Source organism: Bos indicus, chromosome 10 (assembly GCF_029378745.1).
Source record: "Bos indicus isolate NIAB-ARS_2022 breed Sahiwal x Tharparkar chromosome 10, NIAB-ARS_B.indTharparkar_mat_pri_1.0, whole genome shotgun sequence".
NCBI classification, from domain to species: Eukaryota; Metazoa; Chordata; class Mammalia; order Artiodactyla; family Bovidae; genus Bos; species Bos indicus.
The window spans coordinates 59,244,157-59,266,749 of record NC_091769.1 but is presented as its reverse complement, the minus strand read 5'-3'; the positions used below and the strand labels follow the sequence as shown (position 1 = coordinate 59,266,749).

Sequence of the window (22,593 nt, the reverse complement as noted above, 5' to 3'; positions counted from 1 at the left end):
ATCGGGAGCAGTACTGGGGTGCCCCTTCCTCTCCCAGACAGGGTACCCTCATCCCCCATCCAGAAGAATGCAGCATCCCCTGCCATTCCAAGTGTTAAAGGAAGCAGAATGGAGAAAGTGGACTACCACCCTCATTGGCTGGTACCCCCATTTCCTTGCCAGAGTGGTGACAGTAGATAACTTATTTAAAATGTAAGTAAAGTCTAGTCTGAAGGATAGAGTAATCAGTAGAATTCCTCAAATTTTGTACATAATCCTACCCAAAATATCTGTGATAAAGTCACAGTGTGTCACAAATGTTAGGACATTATTAATTTGGTAATTTTTACTTAATGATATTTTGGTTAGGACCTAGGTTGCTTTGGAGGAGTAAGCAAAACTCCACATTGCATTTTTTCCTTTAGAAGTCCTCAGAGGCACTTTCGTTTTAACCACTGCAGTGAGGAGACAGTGGAGTGACTGCTTTTTTATCTGTGGACTTAGACTTTTGTAGAGTTGGAGTATAAACAGTCTTAAAATCTCTAAATTATTTTAAAATAATTTAAAAACCTATTTTTAATCGATGGGGTTGCAAAGAGTCGGACACGACTGAGCGACTTCTGAGTCTGTGTGTATGCCTAAGTTGGCAAATAAGTGTATTTTTTGAACTATTAATTTTATTCTATACCTAAACTAGCAGTTCTTTTAGGTTTTGTGTAGGTCGTATAGGTTTCTGTCATATATTCTCCTTTTGTTTTAACCTTTAAAAATGTAATTGTACACCTAAAACTAATAATTTTATATATCAGTTATATCTCAAAAAATATAAAAATCATCCTTAGTTCACAGTTTACAAAGATAGGCTGAAGGCTGGATTTAATGGTATTTTGCCTAGTCCTGCCTTAGTTGATTAGTTAATTGACCAAGGCTTTCTCTGTTTACTTCATGAAGTCATAAAGTCAACTTTTTGAAAAAATTTTTCTTTGAAAACAAATCTATTAAAAAAAAGAATTTTATTTACTATTTTGGCTATGCTGGGTCTTTATTGCTGTGAGGGCTTTTATCTAGTTGCTGGGAGTGAGGGCTGCTCTTCAGTTGCGGTGGGAGGGCTTACGATCGTGGTGGCTTCCCTTGGGGAGCACAGGCTCTGGGGTGCATGGGCTTCAGTAGCTGGGGCATGTGGGCTCAGGACTTGCAGTTCCTGGGCTCTGGAGCACAGGCTCAATAGTTGTGGCGCAGGGGCTTAGTTATTCTGCAGCATGTAGTCTTCCTGGGCCAGGGGTTTGGTAGGCACATTCTTTACCACAGAGCTACTGGGGAAGTCCAAAGTCAACTCTTTTTCATAGCACAGAGTAAAGACTTTACAGCATATTATCTGCAAAGATCTTTTTAGGTTCAGTTGACTTTATAGGTTTTCCTTTAATTAAAGTCTATTCACTTCTTAAAGAGATGTTTATTTTTTTAAATATACTTATTTCTAATTTCTTTTCTCTCCTTATTTAGAAAGTATTTATTTTAGTAAAACTTTTTACCCAAAATGTTTATGTGTATCAGTTGATAGGCAACTTAGCAGTGTAAAAAACATAGCTAGTTGAATATTCAGGCTCTATTTTATATCTTGTACATGAATAAATGTTTGATTATTGTGTTTTAAACTTTTGGAAAAAGAGCAGGAGTGATTCTTTCAAAGATATGATATTCTTCAACCGTGTGTGTTAGTTGCTTAGTTGTGTCTGACTCTTTGCAACCCAATGGACTGTAGCCTGCCAGGCTCTTCTGTCCATGAGATGGATTCTCCAGGGCAAGAATACTAGAGTGGGTTGCCATTCTCTTCTCCAGGGGATCTTCCTGGCCCAGGGATCAAACCGGGGTCTCCTGCATTGCAGGCAGATTTCTTTACCATCTAAGCAACCAAGGAAGCCCTCAGTTGAACTGTTTTTAAGTCTGCTTATTTTGTTTAATGGTGCCTAAATTATTCTTCTTTGCCATGACCAAGCTCCAGCTCTTTCACTCTTGATCTTTAAGAGAGTTTGAAAAATATTTTAGTGTCCATTTTAATCATCTGTTATAGTTATCTGATCTTTGATGAGACTAGAAAATCAAATTTGAACACTATCAAGATGTCAGTAGGTTTTCTATAACCTTGGAGGTTAATTTTTAAGTTAATTTTTAAAAAGTGACTTGAGTTTTGAGTATAAAAATTTTGAAATAAATGCTAGAGCACCCTAAAATAATTATATTGAACTAAACCACAAAGAGTTGGACACAACTGAGCAACTGAACTGAACTGAACTGAAACCACATGGAAATAAACTACATATCCAGTTTTTGTGTATAAGTGGTAGAAACTGCCTGAGAATAACTTATTTTGAAGCATTCAAGGAGTGTTGGAAGTATCTATTTATATAGGAGTAATGAATATATTACTTACGTGCCCATTAGAATGTGAATTTCTTGAGGGTAAGGGTGTTTGTCTCTGCTGTATCCATACTAGTAGAACAATGTCTGACTCATAGGAGGTTTCAGAAAATACTTGTTGCGTGGATGAATATATCATTCTTATCTTTTAATATATATAGTTCTCTCTAAATTGTACTGTGGCAACATAATCCTAACAACCGTATAAAGCCTGAAAATAGTAAAATTCTTATCTTTGAAAAATTTCCATAAGATTTTTGACTAAAACTGACCTTCTGATTAGTTTGTTTTGTTAGGAGTTCTGCACAGATACATTTTTTATTATGGCTTACTATGATCTCTGAAGTTATAATGTTTTATTTTTCTAGCTATTCTGTTTGAATGTGTACATACAGTCTATTCTATTTATCCTAAATCGGAATTGCTTGAGAAGGCTGCCAAATGCATTGGAAAGTTTGTTCTGTCACCTAAAATAAATCTCAAATATTTAGGTAAGATGATTGGTTCTTTTGATGGAAATTACCAAGAGAGCTTTTTGAAATTTTCTGAATATTTATTTTAAGTCACTTTATGTTATTTAATCTTTGTTTCTAGGACTGAAGGCTCTTACCTATGTTATCCAACAGGATCCCACTCTGGCTCTTCAACATCAGATGACAATAATTGAATGCTTAGATCATCCTGATCCCATTATTAAAAGAGAGGTAAACTGGTATTTTGAGTAGTGTATGTGAAATGTTAAAATTTTTAAACATTTTGTTGGTCTTATGGAGAGAGATGAACATTATGGGCATGTGCACACGTGTGTATTTTAACTTTTGAATGCATTTTATTTTTTCTACTGAAGTTTAAGGGACTTTTCTAAAAAGTACTTGTATCAATAACCACAAGAATGGTTTTAAATTGTGAGTTGGAGAAGTTAGGAAGGTGTAACTAGGTGGTGGTAATGGTAAAGAACCCCCGCTGCCAATGCAGGAGACGTAAGAGACATGAGTTTGATCCCGGGTCAGGAAGATCCCCCAGAGGAGGGCATGGTAGCCCACTCCAGGATTCTTACCTGGAGAATCCCGCGGACAGAAGAGTCTGGCGGGCCACAGTCCATAGGGTTGCAAAGAGTTGGACGCAACTGAAGTGACAGCACACATGCATGCACACACCTGTGTAGGATCCCTTATCAAGGAATCTTACTGGTCCAAGGGTTGTGTCAATAGAAGACCAGAATTCTATTTCCAGTTCTTCCTATTAGTATAATTTTAAGACATAATTTATGATAATTAATTTTTTTCATTATTTTCCTTGACATCTATAAAATGGGCTACTCTATTCCTTATTGAATCTGTAAGAATGTTGATAGAATTAATAAAGATAGGGACTTCCCTGGAGTTTCAGTGGTTGGGACTCCATGCTACTGCTGCAGGGGCACAGGTTCAGTCTCTGCTCAGGGAGTTAAGATCCTACATGCTGCATGGTGTGGCCAAAAAATAAAAAGAATTAGTAAAGATATCCCTAAACTGTTTTGAACTTCTTGGAAGGAAAGGTGTATAAATCTACTTAATTTTTTTCAACTTTTTCCTTTTATAAAATTGCTTCATTATCTGCTTGGGTGTTCTAGATAGATCTGGTAATTCTCATGTACAGACATGATTCTATACCTTCATTTAAAATGGTTTATGGGACCTAATTAAGAAGAGTGATTGTTTTATTTCTGATTTTAAAAATAATGAAGATAAAAAGATAAATTCTAGTAAACATCTAAATTATTTAAAAGCAATGAATTAAAAGTTCATTGAAAGAACATTATTGCATTGAATAATATGAATGTTGAATTCTAAAGGTACTATTTTTGAAATAATGTTTCTGAGAAATTGCCATCTACATATATGCAATATATATGCATATATATTTTGGATTCATATTTTTGATCTTCTAAAAAATAGTTACCTGCCTTGAATGAATCCAGAAAGTTTATGGATAATTTCTATGTGTAGACATTGTAGAAAAATGCAAAGATGCCAAGGGACAGTAACAAATAATTATATGACTCTTCTACTTTGAATGGATACAGAGCATGCATTTTCTTTGTGTGGTTAAGTAGTATGTTGAACAGGGTTGACTTGGGTACAGTTTTCTTAGTTCTGTGCTTAATTATTGGGATTTAATTTAAAAATGAGAGTTAAAGAGAAACAGAGAACTTCTAAAATTATCAGGTCTGGTCTGCAGTGAGAAAAGTAGTTTGAATTCTTTGGGGAGGATACTGAGCATCAGTGGTGCCCAAAGAAGGCACTGTAGTACTGTTTCCTTAATTCCACTGTCATATCTAACGTCCATCAGTAATTATGTGGCAAGAACTTTGGTCCTGGGGTATGGAGTGACCTGTTGCTTGGGTCTGGGATGCTCTTTTACCTGATTGTATTACCTTTCTTTCATAACAAGACAAAAGAAAGCATGAGGGAGTTAATAGAAAAGACCTTCCGCCATGCAATTCCTAATACAATGCCCCATTCAGTCCTGGAAACGCTAAGTTTCATAGTCTTAGAGTAGGAATTAAATTTGGTGTACATTATCTTAAAATACATGGCTTACAGAGCCTACAGGAAGGATGTCTGAAACAGCTTTGTAAGTGGAAAGCTAGTGATGGGGGATCTATGTATTTATAGATTTTAAATGGTGTTAAGGATTAACTGGAACAGTTTAAAAAAAAAATTCAAAATCTGTTATCCTTTGTACTTGAAGTCCTGGATATAAGGATTGAAAAATTAGGAAGAACCCTAAAGAAATCTGAACAGATTTAACAAGTAAGGTACATAGAAATTCTCTTACAGCTAATATTGTTGATCCTGAAATGCTAGTAAAGGATGCTTTCTTATTGCTGCCTTTTGTTTCATACTGATTCTGGGAACTATGATATTTGTGGAACCTTAATATAGGGCCTCAGAAAGCCAGGTAAATGGGAGTTTACTTTGGTAATGGTTTTTCTTCATCTTACTTGAGGCAGCAAGAGGTGTATTCCTCAGCACTGAGGAGCCATAAAACAGTTCTTCCTTGATACCTGAGATTCTGAAAGTAGGCCTTGCTGCACTTCGAAGTGCTCGCGCTACCTTATCCATCCATGAGAGACCATTTAGCATATTCAAAAGCAGAGACATTACTTTGCCAACAAAGGTTCGTCTAGTCAAGGCTATGGTTTTTCCTGTGGTCATGTATGGATGTGAGAGTTGGACTGTGAAGAAGGCTGAGCGCCAAAGAATTGATGCTTTTGAACTGTGGTGTTGGAGAAGACTCTTGAAAGTCCCTTGGACTGCAAGGAGATCCAACCAGTCCATTCTGAAGGAGATCAGCCCTGGGATTTCTTTGGAAGGAATGATGCTAAAGCTGAAACTCCAGTACTTTGGCCACCTCGTACGAAGAGTTGATTCATTGGAAAAGACCCTGATGCTGGGAGGGATTGGGGGCAGGAGGAGAAGGGGACGCCAGAGGATGAGATGGCTGGATGGCATCACTGACTCGATGGACGTGAGTCTCAGTGAACTCCGGGAGTTGGTGATGGACAGGGAGGCCTGGTGTGCTGCGATTCATGGGGTTGCAAAGAGTTGGACACGACTGAGCAACTGATCTGATCTGATCTGACAGATCCACTCAAGTGCACTTTTCTGTTTGGGAAGTATGGAAAAGCATTTTGGAAGACTGGATTTTTGTATATGTATGTATACAAAAATCCAGTCTTCCAAAATGCTTAAACACACACATGCATAGTATGCAGGCATGTGTAATGTAGGCTTAGATGCTTTCTCCTTGGAAGGACAGTTATGACCAACCTAGACAGCATATTAAAAAGCAGAAATATTACTTTGCCAACAAAGGTCCATCTAGTCAAGGCTCTACTTTTTCCAGTGGTCATGTATGGATGTGAGAGTTGGACTATAAAGAAAGCTGAGCACCAAAGAATTGATGCTTTTGAACTGTGGTGTTGGAGAAGACTCTTGAAAGTCCCTTGGATTGCAAGGAGATCCAACCAGTCCATCCTAAAGGAGATCAGTCCTGGGTGTTCATTGGAAGGACTGATGTTGAAGCCGAAACTCCAGTACTTTGGCCGCCTGATGCCAAGAGCTGACTTATTTGAAAAGACCCTGATGCTGGGAAAGGTTGAGGGCAGGAGAAGGGGACGACAGAGGATGAGATGGCTGGATGACATCACCGACTCAATGGACATGAGTTTGGGTAAACTTCAGGAGCTGGTGATGGACAGGGAGGCCTGCTGTGTTGCAGTCCATGGGGTTGCAAAGAGTTAGACATGACTGAGCAACTGAACTGAATTGAAGAAGCTGTTACATTTTTAGAAAATAGGTTATAAATCTTTTAACTTTTTGGTGTTTGCATGGCCTGTCAATGTAGAGATGTCAGATCATAATTATCTGTATCAGTCGAAGGGTTTTAGACTTTTGAATTGATTATAATTCCTTTTTTTCAACAATGGTTTTACCTTTCTTAAGTTCTATTCTGGTTAAAATGTGTATTTCTTGAGTGCCCGTTAACTGCCCAGTAAAGCTACATAAAAGTGGAAGAACCAACTATTAAAAACCTTTGAAAGTGAAAGTCACTCAGTCATGTCCAACTCTTTGCAACCCTATGGACTGTACTGTCAATGGAAATCTCTAGGCCAGAATACCGGAGTGGGTAGCCTTTCTCTTTTCCAGGGAATCTTTCGAACCCAGGTCTTCGGCATTGCAGATGGATTCTTTACCAGCTGAACCACCAGGGAAGCCCAAGAATACCGGAGTGGGTAGCCTACCCCTTCTCCAGGGGATCTTCCCAAACCAGGAATCAAAGCGGGGTATAAACCTTTATGTTACAGTATTTATTGGGATTATCATGCATAGTTTTATAATACTGCTTTTGTTTTTCTTTCTTAAATAGACTCTGGAACTTCTTTACAGAATTACTAATGCACAGAATATAACAGTGATTGTCCAGAAAATGCTTGAATATTTACATCAGAGCAAAGAAGAATATATTATCGTCAATTTGGTTGGAAAAATAGCTGAGCTGGCTGAGAAATATCTTTTGGGCCCTGAGTCATAAAACACTTTTTAGTTACACAGTGACTTTATTTATTTATTTTTCAAAAAATAAATGTTTTTCCTTTTTTTTTAACTAAAATTTTTTTTATCACCAAAAACGTTTTGTATTGAGGTAGAGCCGATTAACAATGTTGTGATAGTTCAGGTGAACAGTGAAGAGACTCAGCCATATACATGTACATGTATCCATTCTCCCTCAAACCCCCGTCCCATCCAGGCTGGCACGTAACATTGAGCAGAGTTCCATGTGCTATACAATAGTGTTTTGCTTGTTATCCATTTTAAATATAGCAGTGTGTTACACAGTGACTTTAAAATGATTGGTATAGACATAGTCACTTGTAGGTTGAATTCAGAGGCCCAGCAATAACTTCCATTCCTGATGTTCAAGCCTTTCTTATTGTTAAAAACAAAAAGTTGTGTAGACTTCCTGGGCGATAACTTTTTTCCTGTTTCTTTTTATTCTACTGGGCCGTATTATCAACAGGAGTATACAGGAATCTCTTGACTCTTCTTTTATCCCTCCTTGTCTTTGACTTTACTTCCTACTCAGTTTCTTTCCTGAGTAAAAGTTCTTGTTGTTTGAGGGAGATTGGTGAGGATATCAGTATGCTAAAATTTAGCCTTTACATGATTGCTTATACTGGGAATGGTCACAAACTCCATTTACGTGTTACTTTTCTTCACATTTGTTTTTAAAAACTCAGAGGAACTTTACAGGCCCCAAGGTTACTCAACATTCTTTTTAAGATGTTTGTTGTTTAAATCTAAGATCGAATGAATGAATGAGTAATGTCAGTCAAATTATCTTGGAATGCTTAAGTATAGTTTTGTCCTGGCCAGTGCTATAGCCCTGGCTAGCAGAATGGTAGAATTTTAGAACTGAAGAGGAACAGATTAGAAAAGAGGGTAAACAATTGTTCAGAAAGACATATCACAACACTTAACCTTTCTGAAGTGCATATCATTTTCCATTATGTATTTGTCCACAGTCAGCTGGAATATTTCTTTCAGTTATTTCACATTTAATTGAGTGCCTATTATGTCCAAAATATGGTGCTAGATAAAAAAAAGCAACATGAATTGGTTTACTAAGTTTACTAAATACGCTTTACTGAACACCTATTTTACACAAAGCTAGAGTATGGAAAAATTTATTGGCAGAAGTTAAAATTATAAATGCCAAACTGGGATGAATTGAGGGTTATTTTTGCAAAGATTGATTCAGGAAGGGTAATTTTAATAACTGGCATTTGGAAGTGTACTTGTTCTTAACACTGTGGACACATATGCTCCTGATAACGCGTGGTTTATTCAGACAATGAATGCTGTATTTTCAGTGGGAGGAGATGTGATGCATCCTGATATTCCCAATAACTTTCTGAGACTGCTAGCAGAAGGTTAGTAAACTATTGCATTCTGTAAAGATATTAAAATTAAATGTTTTTATTACAGAGTCCTTGGAGAATTTAATGGAAATTAAAATGGTATATCAATTCCTTTGTAGGTTTTGATGATGAAACAGAAAATCAACAACTAAGACTTTATGCAGTTCAGTCTTATCTTACTTTACTAGATGTGGAAAATGTGTTCTATCCACAGAGATTTCTTCAAGTTATGAGTTGGGTAAGCAAAGTACATTGACTCATAAATGTTTATAATATTATTTTTTATAAAGACAAATACTGATAATGTATTTCTTCAGAAATCATTTCTTTCAGATCTGTTAACTCCTTCAGCTGCCGATTTTCTTTCCCAGTGGCTACCTTCTATCACTTACCTATTTACTTGTGTATTCATTCTCTCTGCCCTCTCACTTGAATAGTCTTTTAAATATGGGTATTTATTTAGATGCCTGTCTGTATACAATGCATTTGTTGTGAATCTGTATATGAATATGTGAATACTCATGAAGCTGTGGTATGCTAGCTTTCTATTGTTGCGTAATCATGTTACCACAAACTTAAAACAGCATACATTTGTTATCTCACAGTTTCTGTGGGTTAGGAGCTCAGGTGTGGCTTAGCTGGGTTTTCTGCTTAAGGCTTTTTAAGGGTGCAATCCAGGTGTCCCTTGGGGCTGCTGTTTCATCTGAAACTTGATTAGTAAAGGATCTGCTTCCAGGCTCACATGTGGTTGTTGGCAGAAATCAGTTTTTTGTAGCTCTAAGGCTGAAGGTTTGATGTTCGGACTGTTGACTGTTGGCTGCCCTTGGCTCCAAGAGTTGTCCTCAATTTCTTGCCATGTGGGCCTCCCAACATGGAGGCTTGCTTCATCAAAGCCTGCAAGGGAGATCATCTCTTTGCAAAGTGAGGTTACAATTTTGTAGAGTATAAGGCTTACATAATCATCATATACATCCTGTCACCTTCGTATATTCTTTCCTGTGCATGTGAGTGAGCATTTCTGTAGGAGGAGATTTGGAGAAGTGCATCTCTGGGTCATAGGATGTTCACACTTTAATATTTTATGGTTTTGTCAAATGTTAGTATGTTAAATTAAATTTTACCCAGACTTTTATGTAAGAATTCTTTTCTCATCTATGAGAAAGGTGAAAAAGTGGCATAATAAATACCCCTGTACTGTTCATCTAGATTCCCAGTGAATGTTTTTAACCACCTTGCTTTACTTTATCTACATCTCTATATATAGCTGCTTCCCCTATAAAAGAATTCAATATAAATCTCCCAAGAGTCACATTCTAGATAACCATAAAACCATTATTGCAACTGAAAAACATGACCTTAATTCATTAATGTCACCCAATATACAGTCCATATTCATATTAATCCAGTTATCCAAAAAATGTCTCTTATGACTATTTTTCCATTCCTCCTTACCCCATATCCAGTCAAGGTTCACAAATTGCATTTAGTTTTTCTTTTAGCCTCTGTATTTTACAGTGATCCTCAGGTTTTTTTTTGTTTGTTTTTTTGTTTTCATGACATTGTTATTTTTTTGGATGAATACTTGTAGAAAGTCCAGCATTCTGAATTGGACTATGTCTGGTTCAGGTAAACATTTTTAGCAAGAATACAACATTGTCAATATGTACTTCCCATTACATCATATCAGGATGCATATAATATCAGTTCCTCCAATTATTGGTGATTGTTAATGTCTTTGGTTAAGATGGTGATCTTCATATTCTCTCCATTGTAAAGGTACCATTTCTTCTTACTGATTTAGAACTAATCTGTGAGGTGATTCTATGAGACTGTGTGAGCATCTGTTCTTCAGCTGTCTTTTATCAATGGTTTTAGCATTGATAATCTTTGCCTAAATTGATTGCTGTATTTGGTAGCCATTTGTATATGTTCATATATTTGGAGTGTTTCTTTTTCTACAGCATACAAATCCTGTCCCTGTTTTGTTAGATTTATACTTAGATACAGATGGTCCCTGATTTAAGATAGTTCAGGTTAGGGTTAGGGTTCTGGCGATGCGAAAGTGATACAAATTTAGGAGAAACTTCAAATTCTTTATTTTGAATTGAAGTATAGTTGATTTACAGTATTAATATTATATCAGTTTTAAGTGTACAGCATGTTGATTCTTTCTTTTGCAAATTATATTCCATTAAGGTTATTATAAGATTATGGGTCTAATTTCCGGTACTATTCAGTACATCCTTGTTGCTTACCTAGTTCATACTTTGTTTGTAGTTTGTATCTCTTAATCCCTTATACCTAACTTGCTCCTTCCCCCTTCCCTCGTTCCACTGGTAACCACTGGTTTGTTTTTTTTTATTATTTATTTTATTTTATTTTATTGAATATAGTTGATTTACAGTGTGTGTTAATTTCTAGCATACAGCAAAGTGATTCAGTTATACATATACTGCTACTGCTACTGCTAAGTCACTTCAGTCATGTCCGACTCTGTGCGACCCCATAGATGGCAGCCCACTAGGCTCCCCCGTCCCTGGGATTCTCCAGGCAAGAACACTGGAGTGGGTTGCCATTGCCTTCTCCAGTGCATGAAAGTGAAAAGTGAAAGTGAAGTCGCTCAGTCGTGTCTGACTCTTCTCAACCCCATGGATTGCAGCCATTCTTTTCCATTATGATTTATTATAGGATTTTGAATATAGTTCCTGGTGCTATACAGTAGGACATTGTTATTTATCTGTTTTATATATAGTAGTTTGTATATGCTAATCCCAAATTCCTAAGTTATATCTCCCCTATCTCCTACCCCCTTTGATAACCATAAGTTTGTTTTCTCTACCTGTGAGTCTGTTTCTTAGATAAATTGGTTTGTGTCACATTTTAGATGCCACGTATAAGTGATATCATAGAGTATTTGTCTTTTTCTTTCTCACTTGCTTCACCTAGTATGATAATTTCTAGTTCCATCCATGTTGCTTTAAATAGCATTATTTCATTCTTTTTCATGGCTGAGTAGTATTCCATCGTGTGTGTGTGTGTGTGTGTGTGTATGTGTGTGTGTGTGTGTGTATGTATGTGTGATGTATGTGTGTGTGTGTATATATATATATATATATATATATATATACATACATACACCATATCTTCTTTATCCTTTCAGTATGTCAGTGGACATTAGGTGGCTTCCATATCTTGGCTATTGTAAATAGTGCTGCACTGAACATTGGGATGCATGTATCTTTTCGAATTCTGGTTTCCTCTGGATATATATGCCCAGGAGTTAAGTTGCTAGATTATATGGCAGCTCTTTTGTATTTTTTAAAGAAACATCCATACTGTTTTCTGTAGTGGCTTCACCAATTTAAATTCCCGCCAGTCATGTAGAAGGGTTCCCTTGTCTCCACATTCTCTCCAGCATTTGTTATTTGTAGACTTTTTGAGAATACTCATTCTCACAGGTGTGAGGTAATATCTCACTGAGGTTTTTGATTTGCTTTTCTCTAATAATTAGTGATGTTGAGCATCTTTTCTTGTGCCTGTTAGCCAGCTTTATGTCTTCTTGTGCCTGTTAGCCAGCTTTATGTCTTCTTTGGAAAAATGTCTATTCAGGTCTTCTGCTCATTTTTTCATTGAGTTGTTTTGTTGATACTGAGTTGTATGGATTGTTTGTATATTTTGGAAATTAAGTCCTTGCTGGTTGCATTGTTTACAAATATTTTCTCCCATTCTGTAGGTTGTTTTTTCATTTTGTTGATTGTTTCCTTTAGTGTGCAAAAGCTTTTAAGTTTAATTAGGTCCCATTTGTTTATTTTTGCCTTAGTAGACAGAGCCAAGAAAATATCGTTACAATTTATGTTAAAGAATGTTCTTTTCTAGGAGTTGTATGATTCAGGTCTTACAATTAGATCATTAATCCATTTTAAGTTTAATTTTGTATATAATGTGAGGAAATGTTATAATTTTATCATTTTACATGTAGCAGTCTAGTTTTCCCAGCACCACTTATTGAAGAAACTGTTCCTTTCTCTATCCTATACGCTTGCCTCCTTTTTCATAGATTAGTGGTTTATTTCTGTATTTTGATCTTATACCTTGCTAAATTCACTTATTAATCTAGAATTTTTTTTTTTTTTGTAGATTTCTTGAGACTGTGTTAAGAATTTTTGCATCTCTGTTTATGAGGGATCTTCTTTTTTTTTTTTTTACTTTTTTTTGTTTTGTTTTTTTCCTACTCTTTGGGTTTAGTATCAAGGTCATACTGGCTTCATAGACTGTTTGGGAGTGTTCTTTCCTCATTTATGTAATGGAAAGATAGGGTGTTGTTTTGTCTTTAAGTGTCTTGAAAATTTCCTGTTGTCCTTCCTGTTACTGATTTTAGTTTGTTGTCAGAGAAAATACTCTTATGATTTCAGTTCTTTTAAGTCTCTTGAGGTTTATTTTATGGCCTAAGATATAGTCTGTCTTGTTAAATGTTCTGTGGGTGCTCGAAAAGTATCCTGCTTACTGTTGGGTGGTGTGTTCTATAGATGTTGATTAAATTCTTTTGGTGATGGTGTTGAGACCTGAATAAGTTAGATGTAGAAAAGAGAATGTGTAACATAGATCAGTGTTCCTCAAAGTCTCTTCTGTGGATCATCTGTATCAGAATCAGATGGTATTTGTTCAGAATGTGTATTGTAGATCCCCACCACAGACATACTAAATCAGATTATCTGGGAGTAGAGTCAGAAATCTGTATTTTTGTGAAACATTTCAGATGGCTCTTACGCATGCTAGTGTGTGGGAACCACTTGTTTAAATGGTTATTGGAAAATAGTAACAGAATGTGAAAGTGCTTGTAAAAACCAACATCCAAACCTGGAAGTTCAGAAGAAAGGTAACTTGTAAAGATATGATGCTTTATATATTGTTAATAATAAAGATGTGAAAGTCCTTCTTGTATTCACTTCCAGTTCATGGTGGTGGTGTTCAGTTGCTTAGTCGTATCTGACTCTTTGTGACCCTATGAACTGTAGCTCGCTAGGCTCCTCTGTCCATGGAACATTCCAGGCAAGAATACTGGAGTGGGTTGCCATTTCCTCCTCCCCAATTCATGGTGTAATTTTGACCTAAAATATGCAATTTTATTTTTAATAATTTTTTTACTGTGAGAATATGCTTAGTATAGATTAAATTTACTCTGCAGACACTTTGTTTAGATTTCTGAGTATAATTGCTATCTAACTTGATGTTTGCATATATTCATTTCTTTGTTTTACTTACAGGTGTTAGGAGAGTATTCCTATCTCTTAAATAAGGAAACACCAGAGGAAGTTATAACCAAGCTCTACAAGTTACTTATGAATGACTCCATTTCTTCAGAAACAAAAGCCTGGATAATAGCTGCTGTGACCAAGTTGACACCCCAAGCACACTCTTCTAATATAGTTGAGAGATTAATCCAGGAATTTACCACATCTTTGGATACTTGCTTGAGACAGCATGCATTTGAATTAAAACACTTGCATGAGAATATAAAATTGATGAAGAGCTTACTTCCACTTGATAAGAGTTGTGAAGACATGGTGGTAAGACATCTGCATTCTGTCTTTTTAAGGGTTGCATTGTGTTTAAAAAGAATAATTCTTGCATTTGAGATATATCTATAATGTACCAAAATGTAATTTCTGTAGCGCTTAAGATGAAGGTTGGCGTTTTTCTCATGTTAGTGTGAGAGAGGATTTGAGAGCTTCTATTCAGTTGTTGTTGTTCAGTCGCTAAGTTGTGTCTGACTCTGCAACCCCATGAACTGCAGCACTCCAGGCTTCCTTGTCCTTCATTATCTCCCTGAATTTGCTCAAACTCATGTCTATTGAGTGAATGATGCCATCCAACCATCTCATCCTCTGTTGCCGCCTTCTCCTCTAGTTCAATAGTGATCCTAAATAGTAAGGAAGACTAATCTGTTCTGGAGAACTGCTGTGGAAGGGGTTTATATTCTGTGACAATCTCCTTTAACATATAATAATTTGAGAAATTAAAAATTTTATCTCCTTCAAACTTCTCTAATATATCATTTTATTATTACTCTCTTTGAGAATGTAAGAAAAAAATTTCTCCACTTTATTTTATGCATCTACCATCTAAATCTTTACTACTCTGGAACCTGATCACTCACCTTTCCTTCTCCCACCTGCTTTCAGCACCTGCCCTTTTAGGCAAAGCACTTAGTCACATTTCACTTTGAGTTCTCCCTCAGATTGGTGTAAATCTGAAAACTTCAAAGAGGAAGTCAGATTTTTCAGATTTTTATGTTAGATGTCATATTCTACAGGAGAGGATGGGCATTCCCACTAATTACGATTCAGATGGAGATGCAGGTTTGATCTCTGGCTGGGGAGATCCCCTGGAGGAGGAAATGTCATTCCAGTATTCTTGCCTGAAGAATCCCATGGACAGAGGAACCTGGCTATAGTCGATAGGATGGCAAAGAGTCGGGCATGACTGAGGTGACTGAGCACATTCATGGCTTGTATTCATTTTGAACCTTTGTTCATTAATTTTTTTCATTAGCTCCTCATGGGCAGAGGCCTTGGTTTAACATTCCTGAGGCTGTATGAATACATATGCTGTTAAGCTAGTTAGTAACTCTACTTCTTTTTCTATCTGAAAGATAATGATGATGACATAGCTTCATCTATTTAAGAATCTTACCAAAACAAAACTTTTCCAAATTCAGAGTGTGAGATGCCAATTAAATTTTTGAGAATTACCTGCATTTCTAAATTATCTGAGCTGGTTGTATGCTGCTGCTGCTGCTAAGTCGCTTCAGTCGTGTCCGACTCTGTGCGACCCCACAGATGGCAGCCCACCAGGCTCCCCTGTCCCTGGAATTCTCCAGGCAAGAACACTGGAGTGGGTTGCCATTTCCTTCTCCAATGCATGAAAGTGAAAAGTGAAAGTGAAGTCGGTCAGTCGTGTCTGACTCCCAGCGACCCCATGGACTGCAGCCTACCATGCTCCTCTGTCCGTGGGATTTTCTGGAGTGGGGTGCCATTGCCTTCTCCAGAGCTGGTTGTATATACTTAGCTAAATCAGGAGAAGCAGATCTGTGGTTTCGGAGGTTGTTATTGCTGTATCCTCTTGTGTATCTTGTTTTCCTTTCTCACTTAATTTTCTCTTTTTCTCATTTTCCTCTTACTCTTTTTTCATCTCTTTATTTCTTTTCATTTAACCTATCTATTCTTGTACTTTGTTGAAATTAAGTTAATATTCCACAGATTTGTGAAGAAACATTTCTAGGTAGAAAGGAATAAGTTCAGTTCAGTTTAGTTGCTCAGTCGTGTCCAACTCTTTGCGACCCCATGAACCACAGCATGCCAGGCCTCCCTGTCATGTCCATCACCAACTCCCGGAGTCTACCCAAACCCATGTGCATTGAGTTGGTGATGCCATCCAACCATCTCATCCTCTGTCGTCCCCTTCTTGTCATGCCCTCAATCTTTCCGAGCATCAGGGTCTTTTCCAATGAGTCAGCTCTTGGCATCAGGTGGCCAAAGTATTGGAGTTTCAGCTTCAACATCAGTCCTTCCAATGAACACCCAGGACTGATCTCCTTTAAGATGGACTGGTTGGATCTCCTTGCAATCCAAAGGACTTTCAAGAGTCTTCTCCAACACCACAGTTCAAAAGTGTCAATTCTTTGGTGCTCAGCTTTCTTTATAGTCCAACTCTCACATCCATACATGACCACTGGAAAAAGTAGAGCCTTGACTAGACAGACCTTTGTTGGCAAAGTAATGTCTCTTTATCTAGGTTGGTCATAACTTTCCTTCCAAGGAGTAAGCGTCTTTTAATTTCATGGCTGCAGTCACCATTGGCAGTGATTTTGGAGCCCAGAAAAATAAAATCAGCCACTGTTTCCACTGTTTCCCCCTCTATTTGCCATGAAGTGATGGGACCGGATGCCATGATCTTAGTTTTCTAAATGTTGAGCTTTAAGCCAACTTTTTCACTCTCCTCTTTCACTTTCATCAAGAGGCTCTTCAGTTCTTTTTCACTTTCTGCCATAAGGGTGGTGTCATCTGTGTATCTGAGGTTATTGATATTTCTCCTTGCAATCTTGATTCCAGTTTGTGCTTCCTCTAGCCCAGCGTTTCTCATGATGTACTCTGCATAGAAGCTAAATAAGCAGGGTGAAAATATACAGCCTTTACGTACTCCTTTTCCTATTTGGAACCAGTCTGTTGTTCCATGTCCAGTTCTAACTGTTGCTGTTGAACTGTTGCTGTTGAAAAGAACAGGGTAGTGAAATCAGTGTGGGAGGCTGGATAACAGCCCTCCCCAAGATATTCACATCTTAATCCCTGGAGCCTGTGCATGTGTGTGTGTGTATGTTAAGGCTCTTCAGTTGTGTCTGACTGCAACCCCATAGACTGTAGCCCACTAGGCTCCTCTGTCCATGGAATTCTCCAGGCAAGAATTCTGGAGTGGGTTGCCATGCCCTCCTCCAGGGCATCTTCCTGACCCAGGGATCAAACCCGTGTCTCTTACAACTCCATTCTCAGATGGGTTCTTTACCACTAGTGCCACCTGAGAAGCCCAGAGCCTATGCATATGTTACTTTATGTGGTAAAAGGGACTTTGTAGGTTTGATTACGAATTTTGTAATGGGGAGATTAATGTGGATCATCTGAGTAGGCATAATATAATCATGAAGTGTCCTTATAAAAGTGAGGCAAGAGGTCAGAGAGGAGAAGGCAAAGTAACCATAGAAGCAGAGATTGGAGTGATATAGCCACAAGCCGAGGAATGCCTCTAGAAAGAGACAAGGAACCTGTTCTCTCCTGGAGCCTCCAGAAGGAACTAGCCTTTGCCACCACCTTGTTTTTAGCCCCCAGCAGGAGGAAACTAATGAAGACAGCATAGCTCGTAGTGTATATGTCTTCTCCTCTAGTAAGTTACAAGTCTCATGAGGGCAGGTCTTGTGTCTTCCCTTTTCTGAACGATTAGCATCCAACATGATTCTTTAATATACAACAAAAATGTATTCTGCAGTGCAGTGAATTAATAATAAGTGCAAATGACTTATATTGTTAGATTCTTAGAGCTGAGGGATTTGATTATTGATGTTTCAAAAAGCTAGAGAGTTGAGTAGCAATTTTAGAATTGAAGTTCTGTTTTTCACTTAAAAATTATTTTTAGGAAATGTGGGCTAACATTACTTATATGATTGTGCAGTCTACTGTGTAGGGTAAGTGTTTTAATTCCTAATTTTTGCTTTACTTAGGTAGATGCTTCCTTATCTTTTCTGGATGGTTTTGTGGCTGAAGAACTAACACAGGGGGCAGCGCCTTACAAACCTCACCACCAACGGCAGGAAGAAAAGCTTTCTCAGGAAAAAGGTAATTTTTCATGAGTTTATAATAAGTTACATTGTAGGGACATGACTTTTTCATGCGATTGGTATCATAGTCATGTAAGTATGTAACTGAGAAGATTTATTATCCCTCTTTAAATCTGCTTGTGACTTGTTCACCCTGGCCTTATTTGGGGTAAACAGAAAAAAAAAAGGGGAGTTCCAAAAGTCATACGTTTCATGTACATAAGTGCCTCAGATCATCTTATAATTTTAAAAGAACTTGAAGGTAGAATTATCATGTTGGTCACTGTGCTAAAGGACTGACAGATGTTCCTGTCAGCATACCTGCAGAAAAACTTCAGAAAAAAAATGCTGGTTACTATGGATAGTGAGTTTCATTTTCATTCTGAACAATCTTGTATATCTAATCAGTGAGTTTAGTAATGGCTAAGAAAGGAAATAATAACTTATATTTTAAAAATGTAGGGTGTCAGGGAAAGACTTCTGTCATGGTTTTAGTCAAGAGGAGATTATAGAAATATTTGATGGTGGATGGGATATGAATAAAGGGAGACCATTGACTTATATATATAGGAATTCAGAATGTTAATACTAAAAAGTTTAATGCTGAAAGTCCTTTTTTTGTTCAGCTGCTGCTGCTGCTAAGTCGCTTCAATCGTGTCCGACTCTGTGCAACCCCATAGACGGCAGCCCACCAGGCTCCCCCATCCCTGGGATTCTCCAGGCAAGAACCCTGGAGTGGGTTGCCATTTCCTTCTCCAATGCATGAAAGTGAAAAGTGAAAGTGAAGTCACTCAGCCGTGTCCGACTCTTAGCGACCCCATGGATTGCAGCCTTCCAGGCTCCTCCATCCATGGGATTTTCCAGGCAAGAGTACTGGAGTCGGGTGCCATTGCCTTCTACTCATTCTTTAATGATTTTGTTGAGTACTTGTTAATTCAGGCTCTGTGCTAGGCAAAAAAGTTCAAGTAAATGGATGATCCTATGATGAAACCAAAAAGTATAAACATTTATATAATCGGCTTGATGGTATTTTTTTGCAGAAGTAGAAGTATTTTCTCTTTTAAGGTTTCAGTTCAGTTCAGTCGCTCAGTCGTGTCCAACTCTTTGTGACCCATGAACCACAGCACGCCAGGCCTCCCTGTCCATCACCAACGCCCAGAGTCCATCCAAACCCATGTACATTGAGTCGGTGATGCCATCCAACCATCTCATCTTCGTCATCCCTTTCTCCTCCTGCCCTCAATCTTTCCCAGCATCAGGGTCTTTTCCAATGAGTCAGCTCTTCGCATCAGGTGGCGAAAGTATTGGAGTTTCAGCTTCAACATTTGCCCATCCAATGAACACCCAGGACTGATCTCATTTAGGATGGACTGGTTGGATCTCCTTGCAGTCCCAGGGACTCTCAAGGGTCTTCTCCAACACCACAGTTCAAAAGCATCAATTCTTTGGCATGCAGCTCTCTTTATAGTTTAATACATTATTTAGTACAATGATACCTAATGGTGTAGAAAGTTCAATTTTCTGTCAAAGGGTAATCAGTTTCCTTCTTATTTAACCCTCATATATTGACAGAATATATAGAGGGGGAAATAAAAATTTTAAATTATAATTACCCAACCTCTGACTCGAGTGCATGTCTTATGACATCCGAGGCACAGGGTGAAAAATGCAGAGTTCCAGAGTGGGAGACGTGGTCCAGTTGCCATATTTCCTTGTTTTCAAATGTTTGGGGGTTTTAAATTGCTCTTTTTTTTGGCTGTGCCTTGTGGCATATGGAATCTTAATTCCCCATCAGGGATTGAATTTGTGCTCCCTACAGCAGAAACGCGCAGCCCTAGCCACTGGACCACCAGGAATTCCCCATCAGTTGCTCTTATTACTGCAATTCAAGGCTAGAATAGGGAAGGGGAGGTAGGACAAGGAGCCTAATTTCTGGTACTCCCTGACTTCTTTCTTAAAATAAGTTAAGTGGCTGAGACAAATATAATAGCCCTGAAACTCCCCAAGCTAGTGTATTAATTTGCCAAGTACATTTTTAATCATAGATTCATCGTTATAAATGAAGTTAAACTGTCAAATTAGGCTTTTCCCCTCTCCTTCAAAATCTATTTCTTAAAAGTTCTCTAAATTAAAATTTCATGAGCCTCAACATCATGGAAAGGGAATCAGTTACAAGACAGGACATAGTAAGTGCTTTAGTAAGTACTTGAGGGGTAAGTTATAAAATCATGTATCTTATGATTTGATGGCAATGACAGGAAGTAAAAAGTTGGTGGAAAATAGGTATTTTCAGCCTAAAAAGTTGTTAATTCTGGAATCTTTCAAGTGTCAATTGGTTCTGATGCTGATCTTGTTTGAAATTTTTGTAAATAATTTATAGTTAAATGTCACTTTTATGAGGGATACAGTACTTCACTCTCTTGGGTAGAAAAATGCCAAGCATGTTAACAACAAATTTCAGGAAAATACTAAGAATTGGTAAAAATAGGTGGGATAGTGAGGAACAAACTTACTACCATTTTGTACCCAAGAGAAACACTGAAGAATCAGTGTGGATTATTGTGTTAAAAAAAAAAAAAAAGATAATGTCATCCAGTCCTATCACTTCATGGCAAATAGATGGGGAAAAAAGTGGAAGCAGTGATTTTATTTTCTTGAACTCCAAAATCACTGTGGACAGTGACTGCAGCCATGAAATTAAAAGACACTTGCTCCTTGGAAGGAAAGCTATGATAAACCTAGACAACATGTTAAAAAGCAGAGATATCACTTTGCCAACAAAGGTCCATGTAGTCAAAGCTATGGTTTTTCCAGTAGTCCTGTACAGATGTGAGAGTTGGACCTTAAAGAAGGCTGAGCACTGAAGAATTGATGGTTTTGAATTGTGCTGGAGAAGACTCTTGAGAGTCCCCTGGACAGCAAGGAGATCAAACCAGTCAATCCTAAAGGAATTCTACCCTGAATATTCATTGGAAGGACTGATGCTGAAGCTCAAAAATACTTTGACCATCTGATGTGAAAAGCTGAGTCATTGGAAAAGATTCTGATACTGGAAAAGATTGAAGATAAAAGGAGAAGGGGGCAGCAGAAGATGGGCTGGTTAGAGAGCATCACCGACTCAATGAGTTTGAGCAAACTCCAAGAGATAGTGGAGGACAAGGAAGCCTGGCATGCTGCATGCAGTCCATGGGGTCACAAAGAGTTGGACACCACTTAGTAACTGAACAGCAGCAGCAGCAACTCCTGTCTACAAAATTAAGGATTTTTGAAAACCACATCAAGTTGAGAATGTTGGTCTCTCAAAAAATAAAATTAATAAGATCTGGGGGTAGTCACAGAAGTATAGCAAATGATAAAGAAGGAATGTGCATATAGTCAAGGCCTCTGAAGTTGTGAAGGATACAAACAAGTTAAATATTGAATTACTTATGCCCAGGATAGTTTATATTTTTATTTCTCACCTGCATTACTCTTGGTAGCTCCCAACTCCCAAGGACTCTCTCTGCTTCTGGCTCATGCTTTCTCTTCTGTATGAATTGCCCTTCATCTGGTTAACTTCTACATATCTGTTAAGTTTCAATTCAGCCATCTTCTGTCTTCTCCTGACTCTCTGTATAGCATTATTCTCTTCCTGCTCCTCAGTTTGCACATATTCATCTAGTTAACTCTCTCCAATTTTTGTCCCTCTAGTCATTTATCTCTGTAAGAATCTTGGGAAATTTTCACTTAATGAAAATAATGTGGTTTGAATGTTATTCTCAATGTTAAGCCTTTCTCAGCCTTTCTTAGATGACAATCTTTAATTCTTCTGTATCATAATCAGAATTTTATCTGACTGTTCTCCAGATATTGTCCTCTTTCATGTCTAGTTTTTTCTTCCCTTCTATTTTCAACTTTTTACCTCTAATTTTGAACTCTTTCTGGTCTTTGCTTAAACATTATCTTAAGTGCTCTTTGTCTTAAACTCTTGAAACATTTCTTGAGCTCTGCTATTACTGAAGTGTCAGTGCAGAGGCTGGATGGCTGGCTGTCACAGATGCTATTTAAAAGAGGCCAATATGGACTAGAAGGTTAAACAGATGATTTGAAAACTTAAAATGAGAGGATATTCTAGCTGAAAAGCACCTTAGAAAGACTTAGACAAGTGGTTTCCAAACATGATTAAGAATCAGAATCACAAAGAGAGTTCTGAAAAAATGATACAGATTTTTGAGTCTTACTTCTGTACCTTTTGTATCTGTGTCTCTGAAAGCCTGGTTGTAGGTATAAAAAGATTTGTAGATTCTGTGAAGTCAGCTTATTCTTGGTTATCTTGGAAACTGCTGATCTTCACTTTATAGACAAAAGAAAGTTCTATTTCACAATC

General features: G+C 37.5%; 1 protein-coding gene across 1 annotated transcript in view; it reads left to right on the top strand.

The window, feature by feature from the left end:
* AP4E1 (adaptor related protein complex 4 subunit epsilon 1) overlaps positions 1-22,593 on the top strand; it is a 69,482-nt gene that overhangs the window by 25,692 nt on the left and 21,197 nt on the right. The window contains exons 9-15 of the mRNA XM_070797552.1: positions 2,766-2,888; positions 2,992-3,101; positions 7,312-7,451; positions 8,763-8,875; positions 8,983-9,101; positions 14,128-14,430; positions 18,132-18,246. Coding sequence (XP_070653653.1) covers positions 2,766-2,888; positions 2,992-3,101; positions 7,312-7,451; positions 8,763-8,875; positions 8,983-9,101; positions 14,128-14,430; positions 18,132-18,246 — 1,023 coding nt within the window. The remainder of the gene's footprint in view (positions 1-2,765; positions 2,889-2,991; positions 3,102-7,311; positions 7,452-8,762; positions 8,876-8,982; positions 9,102-14,127; positions 14,431-18,131; positions 18,247-22,593) is intronic.